The sequence below is a fragment of the Bidens hawaiensis genome, unplaced genomic scaffold, assembly GCF_021521415.1.
Source record: "Bidens hawaiensis isolate Kalapana, Puna unplaced genomic scaffold, B.hawaiensis_p1.1 tig00024283_1, whole genome shotgun sequence".
Taxonomy (NCBI): Eukaryota; Viridiplantae; Streptophyta; class Magnoliopsida; order Asterales; family Asteraceae; genus Bidens; species Bidens hawaiensis.
This window is the reverse complement of record NW_027493827.1, coordinates 1-14,977: the sequence shown is the minus strand read 5'-3', so window position 1 is coordinate 14,977 and position 14,977 is coordinate 1. Positions and strand designations below refer to the sequence as shown.

The 14,977-nt window shown below is 35.0% G+C and overlaps 1 protein-coding gene across 1 annotated transcript; it reads right to left on the bottom strand.

The window, feature by feature from the left end:
- Positions 1-407: 407 nt before the first annotated feature.
- Positions 408-3,560, bottom strand: LOC143568993 (disease resistance protein RGA2-like). Its single transcript, XM_077055006.1, has one exon. The coding sequence runs from the start codon at positions 3,312-3,314 to the stop codon at positions 408-410; it is 2,907 nt and encodes a 968-aa protein (XP_076911121.1). The 5' UTR covers positions 3,315-3,560.
- Between the last annotated feature and the right edge of the window lie 11,417 nt (positions 3,561-14,977).

Here is a 14,977-nt window from a genome sequence, read left to right as displayed (position 1 = left end):
TATTATGATAAACCAAACCAACCTAGATCTAGACAAAAAAACGTATAATATTTTAGTGACATAACCCTAGTTATTATGATTAAAAAAAAGTTTTGTTGACATAGCTCGACAAAAACTCTCTTTTGATAGATATATGAATACCGAGAATTTGTGAGCGACTTAAAAAAAATTCCTGATATTGACCCGCTATTAACCTCAACACCAACAACTGCACCAAAATAAAACTATTCACATTCAAGGAAACCATGATTTCACCTTGCACCCACAATTCGCCAATCTCATCTTCATCTTCACCGTCAAATGAAACTAAATAAGAAAAGGGGTTAATGAACTTTTGTTAGCTATATTCAAACCCATTTTACTAGTATTGTATGCATAGTGACACAAAGTTACGTGAAAAATTAATCTTACCTTGGAGAGTGAGTTCTGATATTGGGTATATGAGAAATTTTATGCCAATCTACACCGATCTCCTTTTCACACCTTTTACTTAGAACTTTACAATCAAATATCACAAGTTTATTTAGATTCTTGAAACTTTGAATCTCATCTGGTAGAGAAAGTAATTTGTCACACTCCACCAATCTTAATGCCTCGAGTTTTGGAAGGTTACTTGGCAAGGAAATCAGATTTGGACAGTTGTAAACGTCTAGCTTTTTTAAACAAAGAAACATATTCGTGGTGTTTCCAACCATGCTATCCCGTTCATCATCAAAACATTTCAAAGAATCCATTATCGACAAGCGAATTACCCGAAGATTGGGCAATCTCCCTAGTGGTGGGATATGCTCACAGTTCTTACAAGAATAAAAATTAATTTCAACCAAATTTCTTAAACCGTCCATCCAACTTGGAGAAACAGTCTTTCCCATGTAAAAAAATATTTTCAATTCCTTAAGATTTGAATTTGGTTCTAATCCCTCGAGAACATCTTCATCATGCGCAACTCTCATACTTCCTCTCTTATCCCACACACGAATACCAGACCAACGTAACATCAAAACCTGCAGGTTTCTTTTGCATTTGAGATCAGCAGTCTTGGCCTCATTATAACCCCCAACACTCTCAAGAGGTACTATTTGCAACTCCCCCTCGAGAAGATTAAGATCCCCCAATTCCCCTATTTTAGCCCCACTATTGCTACCAAGACGAAACATTGAAAGTTTTCGAAGATTAGTTAGTTCTTTGATTCCTAATGGCAAATGCGTGAGTGAATAACCGATGTCCAAATGTTGAAGATTCCTCATATTTCGTAGGCCTTCAGGCAACTTAAATAGAGGACAAGAATCCAAAAGAAGCACTTGCAAATTCCGTAGATAAATAATCGATTCGGGTAGAGCTTCTATACTTGAGTGTGATAAATTCATGTAGGACAACTGTTTGAGTTCACAAACTGATTCGGGCAATTCACGCAGTTTCTTACAAGAATACAAAAGCAACACTTGCAAGTTTTGGAGATAAATAATCGAATCAGGTAAGACTTCTATACCTGAGTATGATAAATTCAAGAATTTCAAATGTTTGAGTTTGCAAATTGATTCAGGCAATGTCTTTAACCAAATACCAGGCAAGTATAATACCCTCAAGTATACGTGGTTGAAAACTTGGCTAATGCTATCTTCATTCATATTTCCGTACATGAATATTGACCTTAACGATGCTAACTTTCCTAAATCTTGAGGTGAAAAGCGAAAATTTGGACATGATGAACTCAAATGAAACACCTCATTTGGGATTATAACATTCTTACCAAGCTGTATAACTAAACAATCATCTCCAGTCACATGTCGTGCGATGTCATGAATTAGATCATGCATTATGTATCTATCAACCGAGAATTTCTCAACCTTAGAAAGGAAGGACCTCCAAACCAAACAATTAAAAATTTCTTCACCGAGCACATACAAGTTTATTTCTCCTCTAGGTGGAATGAAACCGTTTGACACCCACAAGGAAATCAGTATATCCTTTTCCATTTCATAGCCTTTAGGAAACAAGCAACAATAAGCAAAACATCTCTTTAAATGTGGAAGCAAGTAATCGTAGCTTAACTTTATTGCAGGCAAAACATTACTTTCTTGCAACTCCCATATGTTGTTGTCGTTCACACCTTGCCAATCAATTCTACTTCTTTTGGACCACATTAAGCCACCCAAAGTCTTCACCGCCAAAGGTAGCCCTTTACATTTTCCAACTATCTCCCTTCCAATAGGCTCTAAGTCATTTATGTCATCTCCTTCTCTTCCTTCTGCAAATGCAAGCTTCTTGAATAATAACCATGCGTCCTCTTTTGACAAACAACCCAATTCATGTTGTAACACATCAAACTTGGCCATCATTCGACAAGTTGTTTGGGATCGTGTTGTGATCACAACAATACTTCCTTCTGCCCCACAACTCAATGTTTCACTTAGTTGGTCCCATTGGGTCTTTTCACTGTCTTCAATCCAAATATCATCTAGCACAATTAAAAATTTCTTCCCCTTTAACTTGCTTTGAAGAGATTCTTGCAACATATCTAGTTGTGGAAGTCCACACTTACGTTTATCTATGGATTCGATGATTCCTTTTATTATCTCTTTAACTTGTAACCTTTCAGATACATTCATCCATAATTTTAATTCAAAATACTGATTCACACGTTCATGGCTATAGACCATGTGAGCTAGAGTAGTCTTTCCAACGCCTCCCACGCCCCATATACCATACATCCGAATCTCACCATTCTCATGTTTTCCTATATCTTTGTTACATATCTTGTCAATTACCATGTTCGCATCATGACCTCTTCCAACAATAACCGACGAATGTATAATCGAGCTTGTTTCCCTATCTGGCATCTCACATTCAACTCCCACATCTACATGACTTACGGCAACTAAAGAGGTTAATTTTAGCTCAACTATCTTGGATGCAATGACATCTAGTTTTGTTCTTATGGCTTTAACTTTGTAACCAATCCTAGCTTGGAACATAAGTGGATTATGATCGGAGGAGAAGAAGGCGCTTACACTGGATACGATGCCTTTTTCTTTGTGTAGACGTTGTAGCAAAGCTTCAGTCGAGATCTCGTCCAACACATTTTCAACCTCCAAAGATGCTGACTTGACACTCTTAAGCCATAACTCTACCGCCTTCTCCTTATTATGTTTATGTTCTGCATCTTGAAGAACAGCTTCAATCCGGTCGAAATCATCCTTAAGAGCCAAGATATCATCCTTGAACACCCAAAGTAGACCAAACTCTTGGATATCTATAGAAGTCAGCCTCCCCAAAACATCCTTAACAAGGTCTGAAACAACTACAACTCCCATGATAGAATCAGAAGTGTAAATGGTACTAAAAAATGATCGTAATTCAAGAACTGTTTGATTAAAAACCAAAGCAAGAAAGTGGAAATTTAGAAAGTCAGCATGTGGATGTGGTCTATATTATTCCAAGGATTGATAATGGATATGGACCAAGTTTGGTCGTTGAATATTCATAAATAAGAAGCAAAAAGGCAACTGTTTCCAATCCACTTGTAGATGTAGTTTTTCACTTTTGGCACTTGCTCTTTGGCAACAATTACACATGACCCATTTTAGTTTTAAACTAACTCTAGCGGTTAGTATATTATATTAAAACCTTACCACTGGTTGGAATGACATGATCTTTAATAGCATACCTACCTCGATGAACAACGTGATTGATGAGATCAAAACAACTTCATTTTTTGGATGAAGCATAGAAGCAAATGACATTTAAAATGAGAAAAGTGGTGCTTGTTTAACTTTGTTAATTTGCATTTGTAAGGGTTATATTCTACTTGTTTGGGTTCATTGTCCTTTTAACTATATATCTTTGTATATTTAGGCTTCTCGCGTCGTGTAAACTATACCCTTTTTAGATTTTAATATTATTGGCCTTTATTAAAAAAATTAGTATATATGTTTAATGTTGATCATTATAAATATTTGCTATTTAAAATTATTGTAGCATATCAAGTATTTTAATATCCAATGGCTATGACAGGCTGATATGACTTTTCAACGGTAGGTGTGGTTTTCATTCAACGATGTCGATAGGTAGAATTTTGTTTAGAAATGGGGGTTTATTTCAAAGGGTGTGAGGTATTAATATTTAATTATAAGAGGGGTTTTTGGGATTACTGTTAAAGAATAGGAGAGTATTTAGAATAAAAAGCTTTATATCATAATAAGACAAAATTTACTATTGCTAGTGGTAAATAAGAGTTAATTGTTATTGCTAGTGTCGAATAAAAGTTAAATTGTCATTGTTAGTGACGAATAAGTGGTTGCCAATTCTGATCTCTCTTACACCCCTATGTATCCCCATATTTCGCCAAACACCCCTTGTAATCAAATGTTTGAAATAAGTATCACTTTTAGAAAACATTCCGATAGGTATGACTTTTTGCCCTTGCTTCTTCGTTAAGTTTACATGTTAACTCTTCTAGTTTCTCTCTTTTTACTTTGTATGACCTTGAAACGGTTCTAAAGTTAAAATCTTACTAGAAAATTGTGGAGATAGTTACCATTGGGTTAACATGTTTACATAGTGGTCTTCATCCACTTTAGGTTGAGGATAAATTCCCATCATGACAAGTTGTGTATTGTGAGTAAATTAGGGGTGTGTGCCTTTATCATGTTAACAAAAAAAACAAAAAAAAAACAAATGCTGTGAAGATAGTTAACGTGTTTAATATCAAAGGGCACACAGGTAGTAACTAATTTTAATATGATAGCTCTTCACCTCTAAATACTATATATAAATCCATTTATACGAACATGGTAGCTTTGATAAAACTTGTATTGCTAAAGGGTAGTGAGGTAATTTAACAACTATAACGACATTCAAGTATTCAACTATATCCTTATTGAGTTATTGTTCCTGCGTGCCAACTGAAGCCAAAGGTCTAGTGCTATGAAGTCGCCTCACAAAAGTATGGTTATGAGTTTAAAACCTTACAAGTACATTTTGAAGGATTTTAGGTGAAAAAAGTGTGTCTAAAAATACAAATTGTTTCTAAAATCCGGCTTTAGGTAGGGTTTTACACTTTTGTTAAAATTACAGATGATCCCTTTTATTTATATTCGAGTTTTCAACCAACTCTAGCATTAGTATTTTATATTAAGCCTTACCACTGGGTTCAGGAGATAATTAATGTGTTTAATGTTGATTAAGTTAAAGAAAAATAAATAAAATTAACATGTGTCATGATGCGTGTTATTGTCTTATTGATGGTAGGTGATGGACCTCCTTTCAATTCAATCTTCACTTTCTTAAATCTTTTTGCTAGCAATGGAGAATTTAGGGTCCCGCTTTAGCTATCACGTAATGGTGTTAGCGCCCCTTGATCAGCTGAGGCGCCATGCAATCTCTATTCCACTACACACTGTAACATTCGTTAATTTTTAAAACTCGAAACTCGACCAATTTTATTTATATTTATTTATTTATTTTTTATAGAATTCGGATCTTCATTTATTATTAATTTATAATTTAAATTTAACATAGAGTTATTTAACTTTTACAATTTTAATCACAAGTTTTATTTCATGTATTTTGTACCTTTGTTGCATCTAAACCTAGTCCAAGGACCCTTGGTCCGTCGCGATACACGACCAAGCTCGCTGTTATGATTTTTTTTATTCAAAACAAGCATTCAGTTAAATTCATGGCCATGTTGATTCGTTTTATGTTTTGATTAATACTGTTATGACTTCATTAACATTCTTTAATCATAATCCATGTGTTACAACTCCAAATTTGTGATTATTATTCAAACTTTAAAGACATTTTTACACAATTTACTTATTTGCAATGTTTTGAGACCCGGACCGGGTATCGACACGGACGTTTTACCGGGTCACAGGTCGGACTGAACGTTGACCCGGATAACGTCATAAATTATATATATATATTGTGTGTGTGTGTGTGTATCACACCCCGACTAGCATAATGCGGAAGCGTAAAAACGGGAATGCAACAGACACCTCTGGTATCAACACATTGTTTATAAAGAAACATCACAAACTAATTTACAATATATTACAATTCATTGTTCTATCATTGTTTTACAGTCTAGGCGATACAAACAAAACTAGTTCGTTAACTATACGATCTTACTACTAACATCCTTGCTTCTATTCACATAGCATCAACCACACACCTTGGGCAAGTAACAGATCACCAAATCATTCCGATTTAGGTGCACCTGAAAAGCAGTTTAAAACGGGTCAACTACTGGAGTTGGTGAGTTTCACGAGTTTCAAGAAAACAGTTATGAATATTCACAAGTTAACACTTGTAATCATGATATAAGTATGTATGTATGTAAATGATGTAATTATGCTAAGCTACAGTGAAGCCTTGACTGTATGTGCTGCGTGCATCCATTTCCCACGCTCAATCAACCACTGTGGCTCCCCTTCCGCCCACAACATGCCCCGGTAGCTATGTCTAACACTACATAGCCTGTTTGTATAAATATGGTCATGTGCAAACGGCGCTATGTGACACGGCAACTATGCCGATTCCGTTTGGGTTTGTCAAACCAATAGTACTATTCACAAGCCACCGGCTCGAAGTTAATCACTGTGATCGTGGGGACTTTCGTGTGTTAGCACTTAGATAATTCACATCAATACATGTTTCAGGTATGTATATGTAATCAAACATGCTTTTCACCCCAAAAGTTCGTAAAACTGTTTAAAGAGTGGGGTCATGAAACTCACTGTTTAGTAGATAGTCAGTAGCACGTCGGTTCGAGGTTTGTATAACTTGCAATCACGGTTTCCTATAATCAAGATTATAATAATATTAATATATATATATATAACACCCCGGCTAAAGCGGAAACACCCGAGTGTGACGTACAGATTGTTCAAAACACATGTGACACTATTAAGTGACAATATTATCATTTATCGATTTAAACATCATATACACAAGTTTGAAACAAGAAATAAAAAGAAAATAAATACAACTAAACAGTTTGTCCATTGGTTTATATAACCCAAGTCTAGTGTCTTCTCTGTGTGTTACCTTCTACTAACAGTACCTGTAGCATATGTATAAAATAATGTCAACTAACTAAATAGTTGTGAGTTCACACAGTTTGATATAATACGTAAAAATCATACAATTCTATAAAACTTGTGAAAAGTATAACTACAGCGCATGCAATGTTCTTTCCTGTCGGTAACAACCAACGTACTTGGATCGGGGGTCCCTTTTCCACTTGAAACAATGATCCTGAGTGCAAAGGGGTCGTATGATCATACTTATTGAGGCAACCACTTGAAATGACTCGATAAACCCTTGAGTAAATAGAATACATATGCCTCCCCCAAAAGTAATAAAAGCGGTAAAAGGGGGGGGGGGAGTGTGAGAAGCTCACCTGAAATTGAAGATCAACTTGAAATAAAAAGCGAAAGCACGTTTAACGAAACAGAAGCAAACGAACTTCATGAACTATAACTAAAAATAAATACGAAAATTTAAAGAATAACTAACCGGATCAATAAAGTTACTTATTGCTTAATTTTGTTGGGAAATTTTTAATGGTTTGTAATATTTAATATTAAACTATGTTATTGAATTAAAGTTAACGAATCAAAAGATAATGAATTTTAAGTTAACGAATTGAGGTTAACGAATTATAAACTATCAAACGGATATAAATTTAACAAATTCTAAGGTTAATGAGTTACGGTTGTCGAAATATCAGTTTAGCGAATTGAAATAACAGAATTAAAGTTTAACGATATAAAAGTTTAACGAACAAATTTAAATTAACGGGTTAATGATATATTAACATTTTAATATTGTTTAGCTAACATGAGAATTATATTACTTTTTGAACACGAAATTTAACGGTAAAATCTTATTTTAGTGTATAAAAAATTAGGGAATAGTCAAATATTAATATGGTTTTCAAGAAAATTTTGCGAAAACAAAAGTTGTTTTTTTTTTTGTTTGGGAATTGATAAATATAAATTATAACTAATTTTATTAAACTTAAAATGATATTATTTAATCTATAATGATTTTTGTTAACTTATTTGATTATTATTGTAAAAGAAAATAAGTTAAAAAAATACACAACATTTATACACTGACCAGGTTTCGAACTGGGGTCTAGTGTGTATTACTCAAGTGTCTTAAATCAGTTGCTCGAGCATGTTTGTTGGATTAGGTATAGAAAAAGAAATATATAAATTTAAACACCACTATTCATCTTCAACATTTATAGAAACCCTAAGTTCAATTCCTGTAATTTGTTCTTTGATTGGTTTAATTAGCTTTGGGGTTTTGATAACATCTAAAACGACTGAAAACCATATAAAAATTACCTTTAAGAGTTTTTGGTTTATGGTGAACGACCACTCGTCGGAAAACAAACTTTGAAGATTAAATATGGATTTCAGTGAGATTACCATTGTATATTGTTGTTTGGGACGAGTTTAGACGCATATTAGAATCCTATTTATTTCTATCAATTGGAACATATGCCGTTTAATCGATGTTATTGCCGTTACCACAATTTAATCGAACTGATTTTGCGAAAACATGTGTTGTTGGGGGCTCGCCGGAGCCTAATTCCGGCGGCTGGAAAGTCTTGACGGGAAAACGGGCAGGGGGGGGCTGGGTTTTGATGATTTTATTATAATATATTAAATTTTAATATATTTTACACCCTTCTAATTTCAAGATAGTTTAAAACAGAGTTAGAACATAAATTAAAGCATATTTACAATATGAACCTTGAATTTTATTAGAAGGAAAGATGGAAGAAATTACTGTGAATTTCAAAAAGTCTTAAAACTATTATATTACAATTGCAATAGACGGATATACATAGGAGAAAATTTGACATTTTTCTTTCTCTCTCAATTGCTAACTAGACAATGAACCGGCCCCGAAAGGCTTTACCAAACCTTACATTGGGTCCGCCCATGCTTGTTGACTAAGTATGTGCTTGGATGTATTAATTCGTTATTGAGATTATTAAAGTGAAGTCTTTGGATGAAAGTCCAGACATGAAAAGTCTTTAGAAGGAAAGAGAGAAGAAATTACTCTGTATTTTATTGGTTTTTTTTTTAAAAAAAGTAACACAAATGTTAAATAGGAAAAAAATGAAGTAGGTAGATCTCTTTGGTTTAATTATTTATATATAGTTTCACTATACGTATTTGATAAAGGAAACCTTAACAAATTGTTGTGTTACCAAAAGTCATATTGTTTTAAGTCTTATTGATATTCATGAAACATACATACATTAGGATTTGGACATTATAAGAAATATTGCATTACATTTAGACTTCATATCCCAACCTCTTTCAGCATCTTCTCCATGGCATCCTTAGATAACTTGCCACTATCAGCAATGATTATACTTTGCTTATTACCAGTGGATTCCAACTCAGCCGAGACACTGAGAATGCCATTGGCATCGATGCTAAATCGAACCTTCAATTTTTCTTTACCAGCAGGGGCTGGTGGAACACCGTATAGAGTGAACTCATCAAGAAATTAGATGTTCCGAGTTTCGTTGGACTCACCTTAATAGACTTTGACACGCAAACTTGTTTGGTTATCGTACAATGTAAAATAATAATCCTCTTTCATGGTTGGTATAGGTGTTTTCCGTGGGATCAAAATGCTCATATATGCTTCATTGATCTCGACGCCAAGCGAGATAGGGGTCACGTCTAAAAGAATCAAATCCTTAACAATTTTATTGCCAATACCACTTAAGTTGGCAGCCAACATTGCTGCGCCATAAGCAACAGCTTCATCTGCATTAATGCTCTTGCAAAGTGGTTTCCAGTCAAAGAATTCCCTCAGCAGTTGTTGTATCTTGGGGATCCGAGTTGAGCCGCCAACAAGAACTATCTCATCCACATTATTTTTGTGCATATTCCCATCTCTTAAAACACTTTTCCACATGCGCAATGCACTTCTTGAAGAAACTAGCATTTAGCTCCTCAAACTTTGCTCTTGTAAATTTCATTGAAAAGTCAATGCCCTCATACAATGAATCAATATCAATTGTAGTTTTGAGTTGTTGAGGAAAGCTCTCTTTTTGCTTTCTCACATTTAACTTTCAGTCTTCCCAACTCTCTTGCATTTCCACTCAGATCCTTCGTTTGTCGTTTCTTGAATTCGTGTACACAATGATTAACCATAGCCTTGTCAAAATCCTCTCCGCCTAAATGAGTGTCACCCCCACAGCTTTAACATCAATGGTACCCTCCTTGCTGATTGTGAGAAGAGACACATCGAATGTCCCTCCACCCAAATCAAATACGAAGACGGTTTTCTGTTGTGGGTGGTTTCGATCTGCAAGCTTGTCGAGACCGTAGGCAATTGCAGCTGCTGTGGGCTCATTAATCAAGCGCAAGACATTGAGGCCAGCCAGGGTACCAGCATCCTTCGTTGTCTGTCGTTGCTTGTCTTTGAAATATGCAGGAACCGTAATCACTGCATCTGTAACTGTTGTTCCAAGGCATGCTTCAGCAGTCTCTTTCAAATTCACTAGAATCATGGAAGATATTTTTTCAGGCAAAAACTCCTTTTCCGTGCCATTATGTTCAAGTACGATGATTGATCTATCCGCTGACCCTTCTATTACCTTAAAGGGCCATGACTCTATGTCTGCTGCAACTTGTTATCACTGAATCTGCTTCCCATCAAACGCTTAACATCTGAATATTAGCAAAAGTGAAAGTAATTAAAAAACTGGATGGGTAAGTGCATATAGGATTTTCTTGATGATTAAAAGAGCATACCAAAAACAGTGTTAGTCGGATTCCTGGTCATTTGATTTTTTGCACTCTCACCAACTAAAAGGCCGGCTTCGTTACAAGCCATGCATGATGGGGTAATTTTGTAACCCTGTTCATTCAGAAGGATCTCAACACGGTTGTGCTGATCAAACCATGCAGCAACACAAGAGTATGTTGTTCCAAGATCAATACCAATTGCAATTGCTTGAGCGTTTTTCAACATCTCAAAATATACTGATCTCTAAAGTCTAAACAAAGAATCGGGATTAAGCACAGTATAGAGTTTGGATGTGAAATGAAAGAAAGAAAATAAGTATCAGATTTTGCAGAAACAATACCAAGTAAAGTCGGATTTATGATAGTTTATAACCATTAATTAATTTGCCATGTTGCATTATCGACGTAAGTTGTATTAAATGTATGTCGATATAAACAAAGACCGCTTCAAACTTATTTCATTAAAAGCTAATTATAATGACTTCTTCAACAAAGATGAAAAAGGAAAGCATTATGAAACTCTATACAAGCTTCGCCCATGCGGGGGGGGGGGGGGGGGGGACAACAGTTGGTGATCTCGTTCACTAAGAAAGTGACATCTAGCATCAATGTTTCGGGTGGTGACGGGTTTCTGACTAAAGTTTTCTTTTAAAAGTTAAGAGTGCGCGCTTCTGAGGGTTCTTCCAACTAGTGGTTCTTAGGAGTTTACAGAATTTAGTTTTTAAACCGTTCGTTGCATACATTATTCATGGCTTTCATTGAATCAAGAACAAGAACATAATCAAGTATTCAGATTTTAGATTGAACACAAAGAGTTAGAAGTGTTGAGGGATTTTTATAACGACAATCTAAATGCATGTAGTTATAATAAATAAAATAAGCTTCTTTTCAAACCTGGAGGTTTTGTAGCAAATAATGAAAGTTTGGTGGCCAATTTCAAAAGTCAAAGGACTATACTGTTAAAGTTCTTCTCTTTAATCCTAATAATACTAATCGGGCGAGCACAGAGACAGTCACGTGGGAGAGGTGACGGGCCTTTAACATATAAAGGGTGGCGGTTATTATATTGTAGGTGGTTATATAAAATTGGGTTGTTACTTATTTTATGTTGTTTTCCGTTTGTATGCATCATCGGGTGTTGTGACGGATTGAGTAGTGTCTCGCTATACCGTTAGGTGGTTAATGAAATGTTTTTGTTGGTTGTGAAAATAAAATCCTAATACTAGCAAATGAAAAGAAAAGTTGGGCGCGCCCTTATCATATAACTTCTCACCATTTTTTCCCGCCTAAACTCTTTTAACTTATTCACGGATCTTAACCGGATCCAATTCCCTAATTGTAATCGCAACCTGATAGGTATCTCTTTTAACTTGGTTTCATATCCGATAATATGTTGAGAACTGTGAGAACTGCATGGTGCATTTGTATATAGCTAGCATGGTTGGGGAGTACTCGGGAATTACTCATCAAGTACTCGACCGCCAAGACTGGTTTTTACAACACTGGCATATACTACATAAAAGATAATCAGAAGTGGTGAGAAATACAGTCAACATATTATCGCTTCTGAAACACTAACATCTATATATCTTGGGGTGTTCTTCGGGTTCGTTTTTCAGGTTTTGGGTTTTTCGGGTCGGGTTCTTCGGGTTTCAAAGTTTTAAATCTTAACCCAAAACCCAACCCAAATCTCTCACAGGTTTTTCGGGTTGGGGTTTTTTCGGGTTGGGTTAATCGGGTTTCGAGTATCCTAGAAAATGAAACAAAAAACAAAAAAATTTAAAAATTTCAATGCTAAAATTAAAACAACATATTCTTCTTTGCTCGTAACGCAAATAATCAAATAATAAACCAACATACTTGATAAAGTCATAAAACAATTCAAAAGAAGAGTAAAACTAACTAACTCAAACCATAATCAACTTCAATCAGACGTGATTTGGTGTTCGATTATAGTTACTATTAGTAATAAACGGAAAACACAAATTAACAATAAACTATCGATCCATAATAGTTGGAATGGCAACAGTCAATTAGGCTAAGATTCTGATAATTTTAGTGACTAAGACTAAACCTATTATACCTAAAAACATATTTAATTTCAAAACTAAAAGTTTATTCGGGTTTTTCGGGTTGACCCGGAACTTATAAATCAAACCCGAGTACCACCAGAATTACTTGGGGTCAGGTTCGGGTTAGTCTTTTCTCAGGCTCGGGTTTTTCGGGTCGGGTTAGTTCGGGTACGGGTTTTTTCAGGTTGTATGTGTAGCAAATTAGTTTTGCTTTGGATTGTTGCTTTGCTATTTTTCTTTCTTGCTTTCTCCCCCAACTAATGGCGACACAGATCCTTCTTATGGTCTGTATTTTTATTTTTTTTTCGCTTCCTTTTTTAATACATTTCATCTGGTTAAACTTGCGTTTTAAAACGAGTCAGACTGTAGGTTGCGCTTTCATTTTGCAACATGTTAAATTTTAGGTTGCATTATGGTGTCAACTAGGGATGAGCAAAAATCGGTATGGTACCGATTTGGTACCGTCGGTACCGAATCGGTACCAAGATTTTGAGTTTTCGGGACTGGTACCGTACCGGTATTTCCCGAATTTTACCTTAAATACCGGTACCGAACCGAACATTTCGTACCGGTACCAAAAATTTGCGATTTTCGGGATCGGGATTTTCTATACCGGTACGGTACCGAGTACATCCCTAGTGTCAACAAGTTAGAGTGCACAGTTAATACGTAATTATAGTCATATAAGAAGAGTCATGAGATTTATTAATTATGTTGTTTGCACTATTCAAGTCTACCGTATTCCTTAACCTTTTCCCAAAAAAAAAAAAAGATAAAAATGTGTTTAAATGGGACAATCGAAAGTTCTTGAAAAGACAATTTGACTTCAGTTTTTCGAAAGCGAGCATTGACGAGAATTTATATTCTATGAAAACCCAACTTTACTAGCTAAAATTTAAATAAGCTTAGCATATGTTCTTCCGGTTGGTACAAATGCATTGTAAATTTAAGTCCACGGTTTGAGCCACACCCATTTTAACTTGTTACACAAAAATTTCAATAATACACTTTTGCAAGAATTTTTACCGAGCAATAGGCACATGAGGCGTAGTCCAAGACGGAAAGAAATGAGTTCGTTTTTCTAACCCAAACCGGGTTTGACTTGTAAACCAACTTGAAAACTCTATAATTTGCCAAGAAAGAAACTAAGCTAATATCATACAATACAGGCAAGGCTTTATTACAGGATGATCAAAATCTAGAAGCAGTTAGTTAAAGACCAAAATGAAAAATAACAAAAAGTGATATGTCCCAAAGGAAAAAAAATACATGCTATACATCTTATTTTGAAAGTATCATATCCTAGCAATACGTACAAAAACAAGTCAATATTACATAAGCATAAACAGAAAAATGTAACAATAACATCAACTGTATACAAGTTGACTATATACATAGTTGTCTCATCACAGAATGTTTTAAAAGAAAATTTGAAGTCACTACAAATTGTCCTTTCGACTGGCTTTTTATCAGTTGACCTTTTAACTGGGTCAAACTACAGAACTTAACAAACAAACACACGTTAACAATTCAAGTTACCATCCAATACAAACAAACACGCCTTCCATTTCCACCAACTCGTCTTTGACCTCGCTAAGTGGTTTTTTCTTGTTCTTAAACTTTAACTTCCATTGATCTTAGCAATTCTCTGTAGCTTCACGCCTTTTACCCATTCTAAAGCCGCAAGTCCGAACCCTTTTTCTTCAAGCATCTAACTAGATAAGGCCCAACACAAATTATAACCAGCTTCAACAGCCCATTTAACCATAATAATTCCAGCCCGAATGACTAGTTATCTTTTTATCCAAATACCCATTCGAATATGCCATATACTAGTAGTACAATCATTTCCATGCCTGTTGACTTTTAGGTCAAAGTTGATGAAAAAGTCAGCCATCCAGAAAAAATAGTCAGCCCTCCGATGATAATTAATTTTGACCAAAAGAGTAAAAAAAATGGAACTATTGACTTTCGCTATCCAATGTTATAGAACCATATGTCCGGGCTTTGACCAACAAGACCAGTTTGACTTTAATATATACACCACCGATGACTTTTGTAAAAACTTTTATACTTCCACCATTCACCCATTTGACTTTTCATCATAACCTT